This window comes from Sturnira hondurensis, unplaced genomic scaffold (assembly GCF_014824575.4).
Source record: "Sturnira hondurensis isolate 20B ecotype Veracruz unplaced genomic scaffold, ASM1482457v3 Scaffold0006805, whole genome shotgun sequence".
Taxonomy (NCBI): domain Eukaryota; kingdom Metazoa; phylum Chordata; class Mammalia; order Chiroptera; family Phyllostomidae; genus Sturnira; species Sturnira hondurensis.
The window spans coordinates 1,741,285-1,758,920 of NW_028079436.1; the positions used below are offsets into that span (position 1 = coordinate 1,741,285).

The following is a 17,636-nucleotide window of genomic DNA, read 5'->3' on the forward strand; positions in this document are numbered from 1 at the left end:
GTCCAAGTGACCAACATGTGGCTCATAATAGGCAACTGCTGATGGGCACTGCTACCCGTGCCTTGCTGAGAACCACAGTAAGCTCAACAGAGGGAGCCTAGGCCAGCGTGAAGGCTCCTCCAGCCTAGACTAACCTGGATGACACAGGTACACAAAGCAAATTCACACGATGAAATAAAAACTACAACTGTATATTTAAATACCTTATACCTCATTGGGTCATCTTGCACAGGAACTCCACAATAACATCTAAAAGACCACCAGACAGTAATACTATCAGTCTCCCCACAATTTTTTTGCCTAGTTGTATTTATCTCCTACCATGTGCCAATACTATTAAATACTAAGAATGTCAAATAAGAACTTGACCTTCAAGCTGACAAATAGTCACACAAGTCATGTAAGAAGTGCCAAAAATACTAAATATCTATTTGAAGCTACTTCCCTGGCTACTGAATTGAACTGAAAGTTTAAAAAGTTGGCTGTTCTTACTGAGTAGTTTTGTCCTTAAAAGAGAGCTAATCACTTAGCGGCAGCAGCAACACAATTATTTCAGCAGGTTTCCCAGTGACTACAATGGACCATGTTGTCAAGAGACAAACATTAAGCACAAGATTATAATTTGATTCTTTGAAATTTAAGAAAAAAATTTCCTGAAGAAACAATGCTGGTTTGTATCATAAAAGACTGAATATAGAAAACACCACAAGTTCAAAGTCAAGACTTCTGAAAAAGAACTAGGACCCTCCTTCAGGAAGCCTTGCAGCTGAGATAAACTTAGTCATGTGGGAAGTGGGAGGGACAGGCAGACCTCTGGCAAAACCTTGTTGCCAACAGTAATGGCACCGAGTACTAGATGGGAGAGAAGCACAGTGGGACCTTTCTCACATGCTTAGTGTTTGCACCCAACACTATTTCAAGAGTTTCCTCCAAATGCCATCAGTTTTCCTGGAAATAATACAAACGTATACTTATCTATTAAAGGCATCACTATAGGCAGTTAAGGGGGACTAAACTGATACAGTTGGGAGTGGCTACACTCTGAACCGAGGCCAGCTGCCGCTAGAGGCCAGCTGCCACTAGTGCCCAACGTGGGGCTGCTTAGTGAGAGGTACAGGGCACACCAAGGCCAGCTGCCACTTGGTTGTTTGTGGATCTCTGTCCGAGACGTTAGGAGAGACTGCAGCATGAGCCGAGGCAGACTGTTTGTATGGAAAAGCCACTGAAAGAGGTTCAGACAGGCTATGCAAGATGGGTGGGGCCAAGTGTGTTAACCAGGTTAGTGGAGAGCTTAGATTTGTGCCTGCCTGCCTGCCTGCTGGCTGCTTGGAAAGAGGGCTCAATAAAGGCACCATGGCATCTTCAGTCCCTGGAGAGAGCTGCCCCGACCCTTGAACCTCCAGCCTTTACCCTGAAGCTAGTCAATTTAGTCCTTCCCCACATCCCTGGAATGCCCCTGGAATTTTTCAAGCAGTTGCCCCCATGCTGGAACTCAGAGTGAGTGAGTTTGTGAGGGAGGGAGTCTGTGCTCAGGCCCTTTAAGATCTGCAGCACCTAGGTCTCAATCAGCCCATTTTCTTTCTTAGATACCATACCCACTGATTTTCAGTCAGAAAATATGGGGACTCCTCTTCCTGGCACTGGTGCCCTGATGTGGAGCTGGGCCGCCTCGCTCCTCAGCAGGGAGCTCTGCAGCTGAAATATCCCTCCTGAATCTTAATCACTGCACTGTGGGTGTGAGACCTGACCATTCCCTGTCTTTGCCTCTCCTTCCAGTCTCAAGGTGGTTTCTTCCTTATAGCCTTAGTTTTAGACATTCTGTTTAGCTAGTCTGCAGGTGGATCTCCATGATAGTTGCTCTAAAATTTAGTTGTAATTCTGATTTAATGTAGGTGGAGGTGAGTACACTGTTTCCCTGTTCTGCCCTCATTATAGGTAGCCACCATGAAAGAACTCTTGAATGGGCTATCACATGTTTAGTTGAGATTGATTTTTGGCACAAAATACTATTCCTGGTTTGTTTTCTTTCATGGTCACCAGAAACTAGGCATTTCCTTTAGGTCAGTTTGTTGCTCTTACTCCCCTTTTGAAGACAGTATGCAGCATACTAGTTAAAAAGCATAGGCTTTGAAGTCAGGTATACCTAGGCTCAAGTTTCAGTGTTACACTTTCGAAGTGGATGACTTTGGGCCAATTAGTTTAAATCCTCTGAGCCTCAGTTTAACTATAACAGGGTGATATCAACACCAGTCATACAGAGCTATTGTGAAGTTAAAGGATTTAATGTATGTGAAGTAACCAAAACAGTGCCTGCCTTTGTAATCGCTAGTGGGTCAAATTTGTCCTTGTACTTTAAGCAATGAGAATTCAGATTACTTTCTACAAAATATAACCTATCAGAGAGAAGCAGGAAAGACCATCAGATGCAATTATAGTACACCCGAATTGTTCTTCTATTATACTAACAATTTGACAAGGTAGGGCCAAGGTGCTCCGAGGCCACTACTTTTTTGACCTTTGGTAAGTTAGGTCACCTCTAGTTCCTCTTATCTGAAAAATGAGGGAGGCAGATTATTAAATTTCCAAATGTTTTTTTCCCCATGGACTAAATTTGATAGGGTGTAATCCTACCAATAAGCTACTATTAGACCCCTCAATTCTAAGATAAACTCATCACTCAGCTCAGATGATAGCTAATGCTTGCAGGGGGCCACCTGAAGGAAACAAAAATTAGAGGCCCTCTGGGAGCCTGTGATGGAACAACACACCGAACAGACTGCAGTTCGACATCCACCAAACATCTGGTTAGGAAAACAGCTTTTACAGAGGATTGTCTGAAAGCTAGGCAGTGCTCTGGCTCAGCGGTTAATAGTTAAGGCTATACATCAAAACCCTTGAGGTCTTTCAAGAAAACATACATGCCTCTGCCCATGCCCCAGAGAGTCTGATTTATTCATCTGGAATGGAGAAATAGACAAGTATATTTTTAATAACCCAGAATTTTTTTTAAAAATTGAGAAGTGTAATTCATGTAACATAAAATTCACCATTTTAAAGTGCACATCCAGTGGTTCTAGCATATTCATGAGGCTGTACAATGATCAGCACTAATTCCAGAACATTTTATCTCTGCCCCACAAGAAATCCCATACCCATTGGCAGTCACTCTCCAATCTCTTCTCTCCTCCCCCCGGCCCTAGCAACACTAATCTGCTTCCTGTCTCTACAGGTTTGCCTATTCTGTACATTTCATATAAACAGAATAATATGCGGTCATTTGTGGCTGGCTTCTTTCACTTAACACACTGTTTCCAAGTTCTGTCCATGTTCTAGTGTGTATCACTATTTCATTCCTTGTGTCTGAATAATATTGCACTGTATTAAGCGTTAACTTTGTGTGTCAACTTGATGGTCCGCAGAGCGCTCAGATATATTTGGTCAAACATTATTCTGAGTGTCTTTAAGGGTGTTTCTGGACGAGATTCACATTTGAACCCAGGACTGAGTAAAGCAGTTTGCTCTCTCTAATGGGGGTGGGCATCATCCCAATGACTGAAACCCGGAATGTAACAAAAAAGCCGAGTGAGAGGTAAATCCTGACTGACTTGGTGGGCTGGGGCAGAGGTCTTTTCCTGCCCTTGGACTCAAACGGAAATGTCGGCTCTTCTTTGGCCTCTAGGCTCTCCTGGTTCTCAGGCCTGCAGAATCAGACAGGAACTATAATATCAGCTCTCTCGAGTCTCCAACTTGTCAGCTACAGATCTTGGGATTTCTCAGCTTTCACAATCATGTGGAGCCAATTCCTTGTAATAAATTTACACACACACACACACACACACACACACACACACATTCATCCATCTATACCCTGTTGGTTTTGTTTCTCTAGAGAAACCTGACACATTTTGTTTATCTATTCATCAGGTGATAACCATCTGGGTTGTTTCCATGTTTTGATTATTATGAATAAAGCCAGTATGAACATTTTAAATTTTCTTGGTTAAATTCCTAGTAATGGAAAAAGCTAGGCATTTCTGATGGGTGCCCCTAGCTAACCTTTGCTCTCTAAACACTCTTTACTTTAGGCTAAAGTTATACCACCACCTATGGAACCTCATCAAGGGACGATAAAGATGCTAATGTACACTTTTAAAAAACAGCCCCATGAAGTTTGTTGAAGACATGGTTTTCATTCATCTTTACAGTGTCCTCCTTTTTGTGAATACCTACAGAGACATTTGTCTCTGGTGGAGGTACAGGGAAGTAGTGTCCTTTTAGCTCTGGGATAATGTGAATCTTACCTAACTGTGACTTCCTCTCTTCATGTGATGGCTACAGTAGAATCTTTAGCAAGCAAATCAGATCTCATGGCCTACATTTTATACATAGTACGTCCTTACTTAATATCATCAATAGGTTCAACAACTTTAAGTAAAATGATATATATTTAAACCAATTTTACCAAAGGCTAATTGCTATAAACACAAGTTAAGTTCCTAAGCAACTCATCAACATTGTAACAAAACCATGTTATTCAAGGATCTGTTATTTTACTACTCTCCTGGTTTCTTTGACTTCTTGCCCTTACTTCCACATTGCCCCATTTTCATGTTAATTTAAAGTGTTATTTGGCATTGCTCTATGTATATAACTTAGTAGATAATTTCTGGAACAAGGTAGGTTATAGAAATAAACTAATACAGTCAGATCCCCTAAGTTTAAGATCATCAACTTGAAAGGGTCACAGATTGGTAAATCTTACTCATCTTAGTATCTGTAAATGGAGGGATATTACTGATTTATAAATTGTGATTTCAAATAGGCAACCTTCATATAAACTAGTGATAGATTAACTATTTTGTTATATATGCATCATATAGCTATTCAGCATATATCAGATGGCAGAGATTCAATTTACCTTTGACTGACATTTATGTATTTGAAATTCCTGGCACTATAGTCAAAGACCCTACCTACAGAAAGCTATATGGCTAATCTCCAGAGATTTTTAACTACCACTTACACACAAGCGATGAAAACATTCAAATACCATATTCTGTTTAAAACAGCAGGACTAAGAAATGGTGTGCAAATGACCCTTGAACAACAGGTTTGAACTGCACAGCTCCACTTACACACAGATTTTCCCCCAAATATACATGGATGCCTGTCCTGTTTTTGATGCACGGTGGGGAGTGTGCAGGTGCAAAGGGCAGCCCGTGTGCACTACATAACATACACCACGTTATAAAGGGGACTTTGGCATCCTTGAATTCTGGTATCAGCTGGGGGTCTGGGACCCAAGCCTCACAGATACTGAGGGACAACTAAGTTTTAGGGAAATCAGAAGTTATAAGTGCATTGTCAACTGTGCAAGGTGGGTGGGGGAGGGCTATCACTCCTAACCCCTGCACTGTTCAAGCATCAACTGTAGTCGTTAAATTAGGTAGATTAACCATCATGTTTGCATAAGGCATGTTGAGGATAGTTTTTTTTATGTGATTGTATACTGTGGAAATCAAATTCTTTAACAGAGAAAAATAAATGATATAGGGTCAACCAGAAGGTCATTAATAATATAGGTATTTTACTTACAGACAACTTTTAAAAATATATTACACCTCAAACTCTGTTTTGTGTAATTTATACTACATAAAAATGTCAGAATAAGAAAAAAATGCAGGTATATATAGGATATATACCGCCACAGTTTGCAATAAGGAAAAAAACAATCAAGTAAATATATAAAACAGACTACTTTATAATCATTAAAAAGAATGTTATTGGACTTCTGGTCACAGTGGTGGCACAGGCAGACATGGCTTGCTTCTTTGTACAGCCACATCAAAATTACAACTAAAATATAGAACAACCATCATTCAGGAACATCAGAAATCAGGCTGAATGGAAGTCTGACAACTATGGAATTAAACCACATCCACCCAGACTGGTAGGAGGGGTGCAGGTGAGCAATGGGCTGGCCCCACACCCATGTGGATAAAAATTCAGAAGGGATTCCCTGGGAGCGAGGAGTCTCAGCCTCCGACCATGCCCTCCAAGCCAGGATTCCCGTGCCAGGCAGATAAGCCCTGGCTGCAAAAACCAGCGGGGATTGAGTTGGTGGAAGAAACTGCTAGAGCCCTAAACGGTTCCTTTTGGGGAACTCACACAGGGACTCACCTACTCAGACTCACTCCCTCTGAGCTCCAGCACAGGGGTGGCAGCTTGAAGGGCACCAGTGGTATAGAGCGAGAGAATGAAGTGTTGGCATCAGGGCAAGCAGAGGCCACTGTCCCTTCCCTAAGTCCTCCCACCACAGAGCAGATAAGCTGGTGCCAAATCTGAACTCCAAAATCCTGGCTAACACTGTTTGACCTGCCTTGGAAATCCTGAGGCTCTGTCCCACCCAATTTATGGGCCCACTCAAGCTGCTTTTCTGTAAGAATGGCTGGTCTTGGCTCCTAAATCCTATCAAACAAGCAAAAGCTGGCTTCAGTGAGCCCTAGCAGCAGCCAGATTAGAGTCACAGCTTGGCTTCATCTGGGAATCTCCAAGCCCTGTACAAAGAACAACCATCTCAGATTGCTTTATAGCTCAGGCAGGGTGCCTTGGGCAAAGCACATTTAGGGACTGACCTTTGTCTGCACCACCCAGGATGCCCCGGGCCCTGCGCACCCAGTGGACAGCTATAGACTACATCAGAGAACTACCACCCTGCCCCTGCACATCTGATCCTCCATGGACCATGGATAGCAGAGGTTGGTAGTCAGTGGTAATAGCCAATCCTTGTAGCTGACTGGCCTGGTAAATCCCTCCCTTTGATCTGCCAACAGCAACCAAGATTCAACTACAAGAGGTCATTGTACTCAGCTAATACAAAGGGTGCACTTTGAGTACCCAGCTTGGGTGATAGGGAGGCTGTGCCACTGGATCCTATAGGACACCTACTACATTAAGCCACACTACCAAGACAGGGAGTCAAAGCAGCTCTACTTAACACACAGAAACAAAAATAGGGAGGCTGCTAAAACAAGGAGATGAAGAAACATGGCCCAAATGAAAGACCAGAAACTCCAGAAAAAGAGCTAAATGAAATGGAATAAGCAATATATCTATCATATTCAGAGTTCAAAACACTGGTGGTAAGGATGCTCAAGGAACTTAGCGAAGGCCTCAACAGCATAAAAAAGATCCAGTCAGAAATGAAGAATACAGTAATTGAAATAAAGAAGAATTCACAGAGAAATAACAGTAGAGTGGGCAGAGCAGAGATTCAAATCAATGATTTGGAACATAAGGAAGCAAAAACAACCAAGCAGAAGAATAAAAAGAAAAAACAATCTAAAATAATGAGGATAGTATGAACAGCCTCTGGGACAACTTCAAGAGGTCCAACATTTGTATCACAGGAGTGCCAGAAGGAGAAGAACAAGAGCTAGAAATTGCAAATCGATCTGAAAAAATAGTGAAAGAAAACTTCCCTAATTTGGTGAAGGAAATAGACATGCAAGTCCAGGAAGCACAGAGTCCCAATTAGGACAAATGCAAAGAGACCCACTCAAAGACACATCGTGATTAAAAGGCCAAAGGTTAAAGATAAAGGGAGACTCTTAAAAGCAGCAAGAGAAAAGAAGTTAGTTACCAGATAGTAGCCAGATGGGGGGGAAGGGGGACAGTGGGTGAAGAAGTGAGGGGATTAAGAAGTACAAATAGGTAGTTACAGAATAGCCATGGGGATGTAAAGTACAGTGTAGGAAATGGAGTAGCCAAAGTCATAGTAGCCATGTGTCATAGCCACATGTATGACCTATGGACATGAAAAATGGTGGCAGGGTTGCCTAAGGGAGTAGGAGGTCACTGGGTAAAGGGGGGCAAAAGGGGGAAAAATCAGGACAACTGTAATAACATAGTCAATAAAATATATTTTGAAAAAGAATGTTATCAATCTGTAAACTGAGTTAATATGTAAGATTAAACTGCATTAAGTAGAAAAAAGTAAGGTGCAGGATATGTGTGGTATGATCTCATCTGTGAAAGTAAATGTACACACACACATTATCTACCCATCTCTCTGCTAGTAGGTGAGTAAGACAGTTCTTTAAGAACTAACAAAAAGCTATTAACAGTAATGACATCTAGGAGTGAGACTGAGAATTACCAGAAAAGGAAGGACATTTTTAATTTTAGTCTTTTATGTTTAAATTTACCAAATAGATCTTTTATTGAAAATAAAAATGAGTAAAAGGAAATAAGAAAAGATTACATTATTGGAATTGATACTCTCTATTGGTGGCATTTTTCTTTAGTGGGCCTATTAAAGATAAAAGTAAAAAATAAAGAGTGTTATTGGTATAAGTGATAGCATAAGCCACCATAAGCCACGAGGCCTACCCCACCGAAAGACCTACCTTCTGTGTATCAATATCTTGCCTCATGATTCCCATTTCCTTATTTATCTTTTCGTGGTGTTTCTCGCTTTCACTTAGTTGTGCTATTACTTTATTAAGTTCAGTTTCTTTTTGCTACAAAAAAGAAAGAACTTTAAGCACAAGAAATAAAAATAAAAACAAGTAAGTTTTAAGTTTAAAATTACCTTCTTATAGTCGTCTTTCCCATCTTGAATATAATTCTCAATGTTTTTCATATAACCATGAATATTTTTAACCTTCTCTTTCATATCATTTATCTGTGGAAAAATATTAAATACACACTAGTTGAGAACAAGGGCATAAAGATTTATTTCCAAGGAAATATAAAAATAACAAAAGCTTAACAGGAGAGTACAGTGAAACACTGGCTTGGAAGTTAGGAGCCCTAGGTTCTAGTTTTTATCACCAGCAAATTTTATCTTAGATAAGTCCCTTTTCACCTTTGGAACTGGATTAAATAGTCTCAATTCTCAATTTCTACTACAGATCAAGAAACAAACTAATTTAAGTTTAATCCTTATTCTAACAAGAATTTTTAATCTTGCCCTGGCTGGCGTAGCTCAGTGGATTGAGCGCGGGCCTGCGAACCAGACGATCACAGTTCAATTCCCAGTCAGGGCACATGCCTGGGTTGCATGCCGGTTCCTTGCAGGCTAACTACCAGCAGGGGACGCACAAAAGGCAACCATACATTGATGTTTCTCTCCCTCTCTCCTTCCCCTCTAAAGATAAATAAATAAATAAAATCTTAAAAAAAAAAAAAAGAATTTTTAATCTTAAGATTATATCACAAATTTGAAAATACTATTTATCTTATGCTTTTAATTTCATGTGAAATAATAGTGTCCAACACTGTCCAACATGGTGCTCTGAACGTAACAATGCTTCATACATATACTTGGTAAGTAAACATATAAATGAAATCCTACTTTATCCTGTGTTATTTTGATACTTGTAGTTTTTTTGCAAATTATTTCTTCTTTTTCCTGATGGAACTTGTCCAGTGTGGTTTCCAAAGGGCTTATCTGTTCTTTAGCATCCTAAAAATATAAAAAATAAAGTCTTATATACACTCCATTATCTTATTTCAGGTGTCAGACTTTGCACGCATAAAAGCACTCTTCCATGTGCTAGGCTTTAAAAATCAAGTCATCTGCCACTTCCTACACCTTTATGAGGAAGGTACCATTATTTCCATCCTCTATTTCAGGTGAGTAAACAGGCCCAGACATGATCTGTCCAGGATCACAACAGTAAATAAAGGAGCCAGGGTTCGACTCCCACCCAGCTCCAGAGTCTCTCTCTGAGCCACTACCCTATCCTGCATCAGCCAGCGTCCCGACTCTTAATCTATACCGTGTACTCCCAATTATATGAGCATGTGGCTTCAGGTATAAGTTTCTGTAAGTCTGAAGGGGCCCATGTCAGCTCCGTGTGACCAAAGAATGGGGAAGTTCATTCACTCCAGGCCTCTCTTTTATAGACAGGAATATGATTGTGAAAGATATTTTTGTCCTTAAACTTGGTTTGCTAAGACTAAGTAGATATTTTATGGTAACAAAAAAAAAAAAGTCCTATACACACTGATATCTGATGTGTCCATCCCTATTTTGAAAGAAAAAAGGCTTTCAAGTAACAAACTAGTTTACTAATCAGAAGTCTTCACTGTATGGCTTGTAACAGCTCTGCAGCATACACACATGATATGCACTGTTCAAAAACAATGATCCTTAAGGATTTTAAGACCCTCACATATAAGTAGAACCTAATCAACAAAACAAGCAAGCAAAACAGAATAAGAGACATTGAAATAACTGACAGTAACCAGAGGAAAGGCAGAGGGAGGGATAAAGGAGGAAAATAGGGGAAGGCTGTCAAGGAACATGCATAAAGGACACGCGGACAAAGCGAAAGAGGGTAGGCTTGAGGGTGGGAGGCGGAGGTAGGTGGGAAGGGGGGGTGTATTGGGGCGAAATGGAAACAACTGTACTTGAACAACAATAAAAAAATATTTTAAATATTTTTTAAAAGACCCTGAAATGATTATTTAGCATTACTTTAATATAGATATGGACTTCCGCCAGGATGGAGGCATAGGTGCAAACACTGTGCCTTGTCCCACAACCAAGTTTGAATACAACAAAGGTTTGGAGAACAAAGACACAGCCAAAGAACAGAAAACTGAATTATACGGAAGTCCGGAAGTCCGACAACAACTAACCGTTCAACCAGGACGGTAAGAGGGGCGGAGCCAGCAGCGGAGCAGGGTCGGGCAGGAAAGATCCCCCGACCTAGGGGCGCAGGCAGCCTGGACCCAGTCAGGGTGTGGGGCAGACTGACCACGGTCGCACATTCCCACACAGTGAGAAGGACCACGCAGGCCCCAGGGGGCGAGGGCTGACGGCGGTGGCACTCTCGCGTGCAGTGGGACGAAACGCGTGGGCCCAGTGACGGTGGCAGCTGTGGCACCGGTGGGGGCCCGAGGTCGCAGGCGGCAGACAGGACGCCATTGCTCCTCTTTGACCCCGCCCCTACATACAGCATCACAACCCAGCGACTTAGTTGCCCTGCTCTAGTGAACACTTTAGGGCTCCGATCCTGCTACGGAACAGGCACGAACAGCCCAAAAGATGGCACAAGAAGAACTCAAAGTCCCAGAGCCGATAACTCAGTGACCGAGAAATTGCCAGCCTCTCAGAAGCACAATTCAAGACACTGTTTATCAGGATGCTCACAGAACTGGTTGATTATAGTCACAAATTAGAGGAACATATGAAGGCTAAACTAATTGAAATGAAGGGAGATGTCCAGGAAACCAATAGTGATGGAAAGGAAACTGGGACTCAAATCAATGGAATGGACCAGAAGGAAGAACAAAACATCCCACCAGAAAGGAATGAAGAAATGAGAATTCAAAAAAATGAGGAGAGGCTTAGGAACCTCCAGGACATCTTTAAACGTTCCAACATCCAGATTATAGGGGTACCAGAAGGGGGAAAGAAACAGCCACGAGTGGAAAACTTATTTGAACAAATAATAAAGGAGAACTTCCCCAGTCTGGCAAAGGAAATAGACTTCCAGGAAATCCAGGAAGCTCAGAGAGTCCCAAAGAAGTTGGACCCAAGAAGGAACACACCAAGGCACATCATAATTACATTAGCCAAGACTAAAATGAAGGAGAGAATCCTAGAAGCAGCAAGGGATAAGGGGACAGTCACCTACAAAGGAGTACCCATCAGACTGTCAGAGGATTTCTCAAAAGAGACCTTACAGGCAAGAAGGGGCTGGAAAGAAGTATTCCAAGTCATGAAATCCAAAGACCTACAGCCAAGATTGCTTTATCCAGCAAAACTTTCATTTAGAATGGAAGGACAGATACAGTGCTTCTCAGATAAGGTCAAGTTCAAGGAGTTCATCATCACCAAGCTCTTATTATATGAAATGCTAAAGGGACTTACCTAAGAAAAAGAAGATGAAAAATATGAACAGTGAAAGGATAGCAAACTCACGGTTATTAACAACCACACCTAAAACAAAAGCAAACCAAGAGGACAGCTAGATCAGGAGGGGAACCATAGAAATGAAGAACACATGGAGGGTTAGCAACAGGGGAGTGGGAGGAGGAGAAGGGGGGAGAAGGCACAGAAAATAGCATAGAGGGTAGGTAGAAAATAGATAGGGGGAGGGCAAGAATAGTGGGGGAAATATAAAATCTAAAGAACTTGAGACACGTGGTTATAAACTAAGGGGGGGGGGAGAATGGTGGGGGAGGGAGTGTGTGGGTAGAGGGGAATAGAACAACTGTAATGGTATAATCAATAAAATATATTATAAAAAAAACTAAATAAAATCTTTTAAAAAAAGAAAAAAATACAGATGTATTTTATCATATTGGGAAGTGGTAAGGTATAGTGAGAAGTCAAATGTCTTAGATATCAGTAAACCTAACACCTGAAATTAACTCTGAAAATTAACCCTCTCTCTTACTAGCTGCATGAACTTGAACAAGTCATTAGACATCAAGTCTCAATTTCGTCCTGGCTGGTGTAGCTCAGTGGATTGAGCACAGGCCTGAGAACCAGATGATCACTGTTCGATTCCCAGTCAGGGCACATGCTTGGGTTGCAGGCCAGTTTCCGGCAGGGGCCAGTTCTCTGCAGGGGATGCACAAGAGGCAACCATACATTGATGTTTCCTTCCTCTCTCTTTCCCTTCCCCTCTAAAGATAAATAAATATTTTTTTAAAAGTCTCAATTTCATTTTCCATAATAGAGAATTTAGTCATATAGCACAACTGGATAACTGAATCACCAACTGGCTTACTGCTGAAGTACTTTAGATACACTAAAAAATTATATAAATGTAAGGTAGTATTTTATATCATGCTCTAAGCCTCTGATAATTTGTAACCCAAAATACCTAATAAATGTAGTACCCGTAGATTTAGTAATATATTCAGTGCTTGCTTAATGTGCATAATTATGAAAACCTAGATAATTGTTTCTAAAATTGTTTAAAAACTTAATCGGTTGCATCTTAGATTTGATTAATCTAGATGAGGGATTCCAAATAGGTTCCATTCCATGTGCCAACTCAATGTCTATTCCTATTTGGGAAAGACTACATTGGGAATTAAACAGAAAAAGTGCTATGACTAAGGCAGTGTCTATTGTGGGTACAGAATTTGTAGATACAACAAACCTCATATGCAGGAATCCTCATATGGAGTTAGGCAGACCACCTGCCCTCCTCCAACAACAGGAAATTCACTGCTAACGTGATCAGGCAGCCAGTTCCTCCTGGTATGACCAAAATCCTTCCCCCAGAAAACCTCACTTGTGAGTACAAGGGTCCTGTCACCCAGGAACCACATGAAGAGTTACTGTACCATTTTCCTTTTTTCCTCACAATAACCAGAATTTTAGCCACTATACCAATAAAGAGTATTCCATACATTTGAACCAATTAAAAAAACAACAACAAACATGTACAAATGTTCTTACCTTTATCTCTCTGTACAAGGACTGAACTTCAGTGGATAATTCCACAGTCTGCTCCTCCAGTTGCTGACGACGTTGTAAGTTAGTGGATATCTGAAGTTTCTCTGATTTAAGTTCATTTGTTTTACTTCTCAAGTGTTGAATCTGTTCCTGCTGGTCCTGTATAAACTTACGATTCAATTCAATCTTACTGGAAACTGCAAAAAATATATGAACACAGTGATTAATGTAAGAGTACAGAAAATGCTATGAGCAGCATCCTTCCAGGTTTATAGGCCGATGGAATTCACAAAAACGAGTTTCTACGGGTCCCACCCACTGCAAGAAAAGTGCCACTAGGACCCCTCTAAGCCCCCAAACCAGCTTTCTGTCACCTCCTGACCACTCACAGGTGAGGCTCACAGGGCAGATATGATTAAGAGTACAGCTCATTTGACACTCGTCACTCAAAATCTGTTGTGCAAAGCAAGGAAACAGAGGAGAAGTGATGCTTTTGAGCAAAGAAAGTGAATATACTGTGGACTAGAAGGAAGACAGGCAATTCGTTGTCCATATAACAGGCGCAAAATTTATGGTAAAAAGCATAAGCTGGGAATGTTGATGTCTTTAGTGGGTATATGAGGAGACAGACTACATTACCTGTATCTAATTTGTGTTGTTTTTCTTGTTTTTCCTGGTTTACTTGTTGAACAGTTCTATCCAAGTCTACTCCTTGCAGCTTAGCTGCTTGTTGTGCAATTTTTCTTTCAACATCTTTAAGTTCCATCTCAAGAATAAAACAAAGTTATTTCCTTTGTTTTAGAAATAAATTTCCTTTGTTTTAAGAAACTTACTGCAATTTACAACTGTTTTCAGATATAATTTAAACAAAGTTTAATAACATGAAGTTAACTTTAATAATTTCACTGACATAAGCAAAAGGAAGCAGAGTAAAAATGAAAAACACAACTACTACCTATATTTCATAATTTGAATAATTCAGGATGGGGGAATCTAACCACGATCTGTACCTGAATACCAGCCACTGTTTTTGACATTTTCACACTTCATATTCAAACCACCATGAAACAAATTTTATTCTGCCCCAAATTGCAATAAACATACCTGAAATCTCTCCATAATTGTAACATCTGTCAGACACACTTTAGCACTTTCTTCTTCAGGCATTATTGCGCCCAAGAGTGTTTCCTGTTCTTCTATGTCATTCTTTAGGCGCTGTATGTCTCTATTGACACTCTGCAGTTTGTTTCTTAATTCTGGCATTTCCTTCTCTTTCAAATCAATTATGCTTTGCCTTAACAAAAAACCACACAATTAAAAATAAGTCATCTAATGTTTTCTCACAATGAGACTGAGGTTATATATTTTTGGCAATATCATAGAAGTGACATGTGTCCTTCTCAGAGCCTCACATCAGTGGGGATGTAACAGTATGTTTTCTTACTGAAGATGTTATACTTATTCATTTGGTTAAGATGGGATCAGCCAGACCCATCCATTGTAGTTATTATTTCTCTTTTTGTAATTAATCAATTTCTTAGGAGAGAGACACTGAATGAAACTATATAAATATTCTGTTTCTCCTGAAAATTCTGCCCAATGATTTTAGTATCCATTGGAAGATGTTGCTTGCAACAATTATTACCGTGCTGTCTGACAAACAGATATTCTACAAATTAACTGTCACACTCACTAAAAGTGTCAAGAGTATGAAAGACAAAGATTGTGGAACTGTCACAGACAGCAGGAGCCTGAGGAGAGATAACAGCTAGATGCACTGTGGGATCCAGGATTGGACCTTGGAACAGAAAAAGGATGTTAATGGACAGACTTCTGAAATTGAAATAGGATTTGTAATTTAGTTACTAGCATTATTACAATGTTAATATCTTGATAGCTGTATCATGGTTACATAAATTCTAATCATCAGGAGAAACTAAGTGAAGGGTATATGTGAATTCTCCGTATTAATTTTGTGATTTTTCCATAAATCTAATATTTTTTCAAAATAAAAAGCTTTTGTAAATGATGAAAAAAGGAAGGAAATCACTCAGCCAAAGGCTACACAGTTTGTGGAACAAAAGCTGTCACCCCGTTTACTGTTACTACTCAGGCTAACGTGGCAGGTACCAGCCCCACACACATACTATTTTTCACTCTCATTATCTTATTAACCCCTTTAAGGGTTAAACAGAGAAATAATTAGAGTAGTCACAATTTACACTGAAAACTATGGGTGCATCTTGGCAGCCCAGAGTTAACTAGGGAGAATTTTCTCCATTTTGCCTTCTAAATTCAAGATGTCTATGACGATCTGGGCCTACAGAAGAGAGCTATTCCCTAATACTGAAGAATGTCCCTGCCCAGCAGCTTATTAAACCCCACCTGATCTTCAAGCCAGTCTCGTCCTTCTTCCTGTGGGGTCTCCTCTCAAAACCACCTTTAGCTCTCTCCCCCTTCTCCGAATGTCTACATCTACTTCATTAACACCCAATTTACCACTTAAGCTTGCCTTTCTCATACAATTTCTCCTTTTCTTGGTTTAGTGTCCTTTGTAGAAAATGTTTTTCAATTATGGTTGCCATACAATATTATATTAGTTCCAGGTACACAACATAATAAACAGACTTTATATAATGTATGAAGCTGACACCTCTGAAAAAATAAAACTTGCATTTTTCTTTTGAAAAAGTTATCAAGTTTATTTTGAAAAATTCCAAATTCTTGGCCTGGCCACTGTGCCTCGGTTGGGTGTCACCCTGCAAACTGAAAAGTCACAGGTTCAAGTCCTAGTCCTGGTGCATGCCTGGGTTGTGGGTTTGGTCCCCAGTTGGGGCTTGTATGAAAGTCAAGCAATCTACGTTTCTTTCTCATATCAATGCTTCTCTCCTTCTTTCTCTTTTCCCCATTCTCTATGATCAACAAGCGTGTTCTTGGGTGAGGATAAAAAAAATCTAAATTATTATTATTTTTTAAAAGATTTTATTTATTAATCTATAGAGGGGAAGGGAAGGAGAGAAGGAGAGAAATATCAATGTATGGTTGCCTCTCGTGAGTCCCCTGCTGGGAACTGGCCTGCAACCCAGGCATGTGCCCTGACTAGGAATCGAACCGGGATCGTGTGCTTCACAGGCCCGCGCTCAATCCACTGAGCTACACCAGCCAGGGCAAAATCTAAATTATTAATTAAATTAAATTAGTACAATAAATTAAATTGGTTTCTAATAAGAGTCTTATAACAAACCAAAGGAAAAAAACTACAGACTCAAAGGTTAGCTCCTGAATACTTAATGATTTTTTAAAAGTCCATGCTATGACTAAGAAATCATGAAAGAAATGAAAAAATTCCCTAAGTAAATATGAAAGTATGCAGATTATGAATAATTCCATGCTCACATTACTTCCTAAATGTTATGGTCATAGATTGTAAGGTTTTTTAAAAATTTGTTTACTTTTAGAGAGAGGGGTAGAAAGGGAGAAAGAGGAAGAGAAACATCAACGAGAGATACAATGATCAGCAGTGATCAGTTGCCCCTCACACACCCCCTGCTGGGGACCCGCCGGCAACCAGGGCATGTGCCCTGACTGGGAACCAAACCTGCAACCTTTTGGTTCACAGGCCAGTGCTCAATCCGCTGAGCTACACCAGCCAGGGCACAAGTTGGTTTTAAATTATGGCCCAGTACCTAAAAAGTGACACAGCTATGATAGTCAAATGACAATCAAACATTTACTTGACTGGGGACATTTTGTGGAGAACAGGTGCCCATTGACAGTCTTCACTCTATTTTATGTGCACACAAAAAACCCCTTATCACTGTGCCCCAGGCTGTGGTGCCTTTGATGATTACCTAAAATGCTTAAAATGAAGTATTCTAAGAAAAAGTCAAGATATTTCCTTAGAGAATGGGCTACTGAGATCTATTAGAGTTCTGTGTTTTGTTTTTTTTTAAATTTTCTTTTTTTAAGGTTTTTTTAAAATTTATTTATTATTTATCTTTAGAGGGGAAGGAGAGAGGGAGAGAAACATCAATGTATGGTTGCCTTTCGTGCGTCCCCTGCTGGAGTTGGCCTGCAGGGAACCGGCCTGCAACCCAGGCATGTGCCCTGACTGGGAGTCGAACCGCGATCCTCTTGTTCGCAGGCCCACGCTCAATCCACTGAGCTACACCAGCCAGGGCCTGTTTTTAAATTTTTTCAAAAAATT

The 17,636-nt window shown here is 40.4% G+C and overlaps 1 protein-coding gene across 1 annotated transcript in view; it reads right to left on the reverse strand.

Annotated features, from left to right (window-relative positions):
* RAD50 (RAD50 double strand break repair protein) overlaps nucleotides 1-17,636 on the reverse strand; it is a 75,075-nt gene that overhangs the window by 19,726 nt on the left and 37,713 nt on the right. The window contains exons 14-19 of the mRNA XM_037050495.1: nucleotides 14,534-14,723; nucleotides 14,069-14,195; nucleotides 13,433-13,626; nucleotides 9,359-9,469; nucleotides 8,594-8,686; nucleotides 8,409-8,522 (exon numbers count right to left, since the gene is read on the reverse strand). Coding sequence (XP_036906390.1) covers nucleotides 8,409-8,522; nucleotides 8,594-8,686; nucleotides 9,359-9,469; nucleotides 13,433-13,626; nucleotides 14,069-14,195; nucleotides 14,534-14,723 — 829 coding nt within the window. The remainder of the gene's footprint in view (nucleotides 1-8,408; nucleotides 8,523-8,593; nucleotides 8,687-9,358; nucleotides 9,470-13,432; nucleotides 13,627-14,068; nucleotides 14,196-14,533; nucleotides 14,724-17,636) is intronic.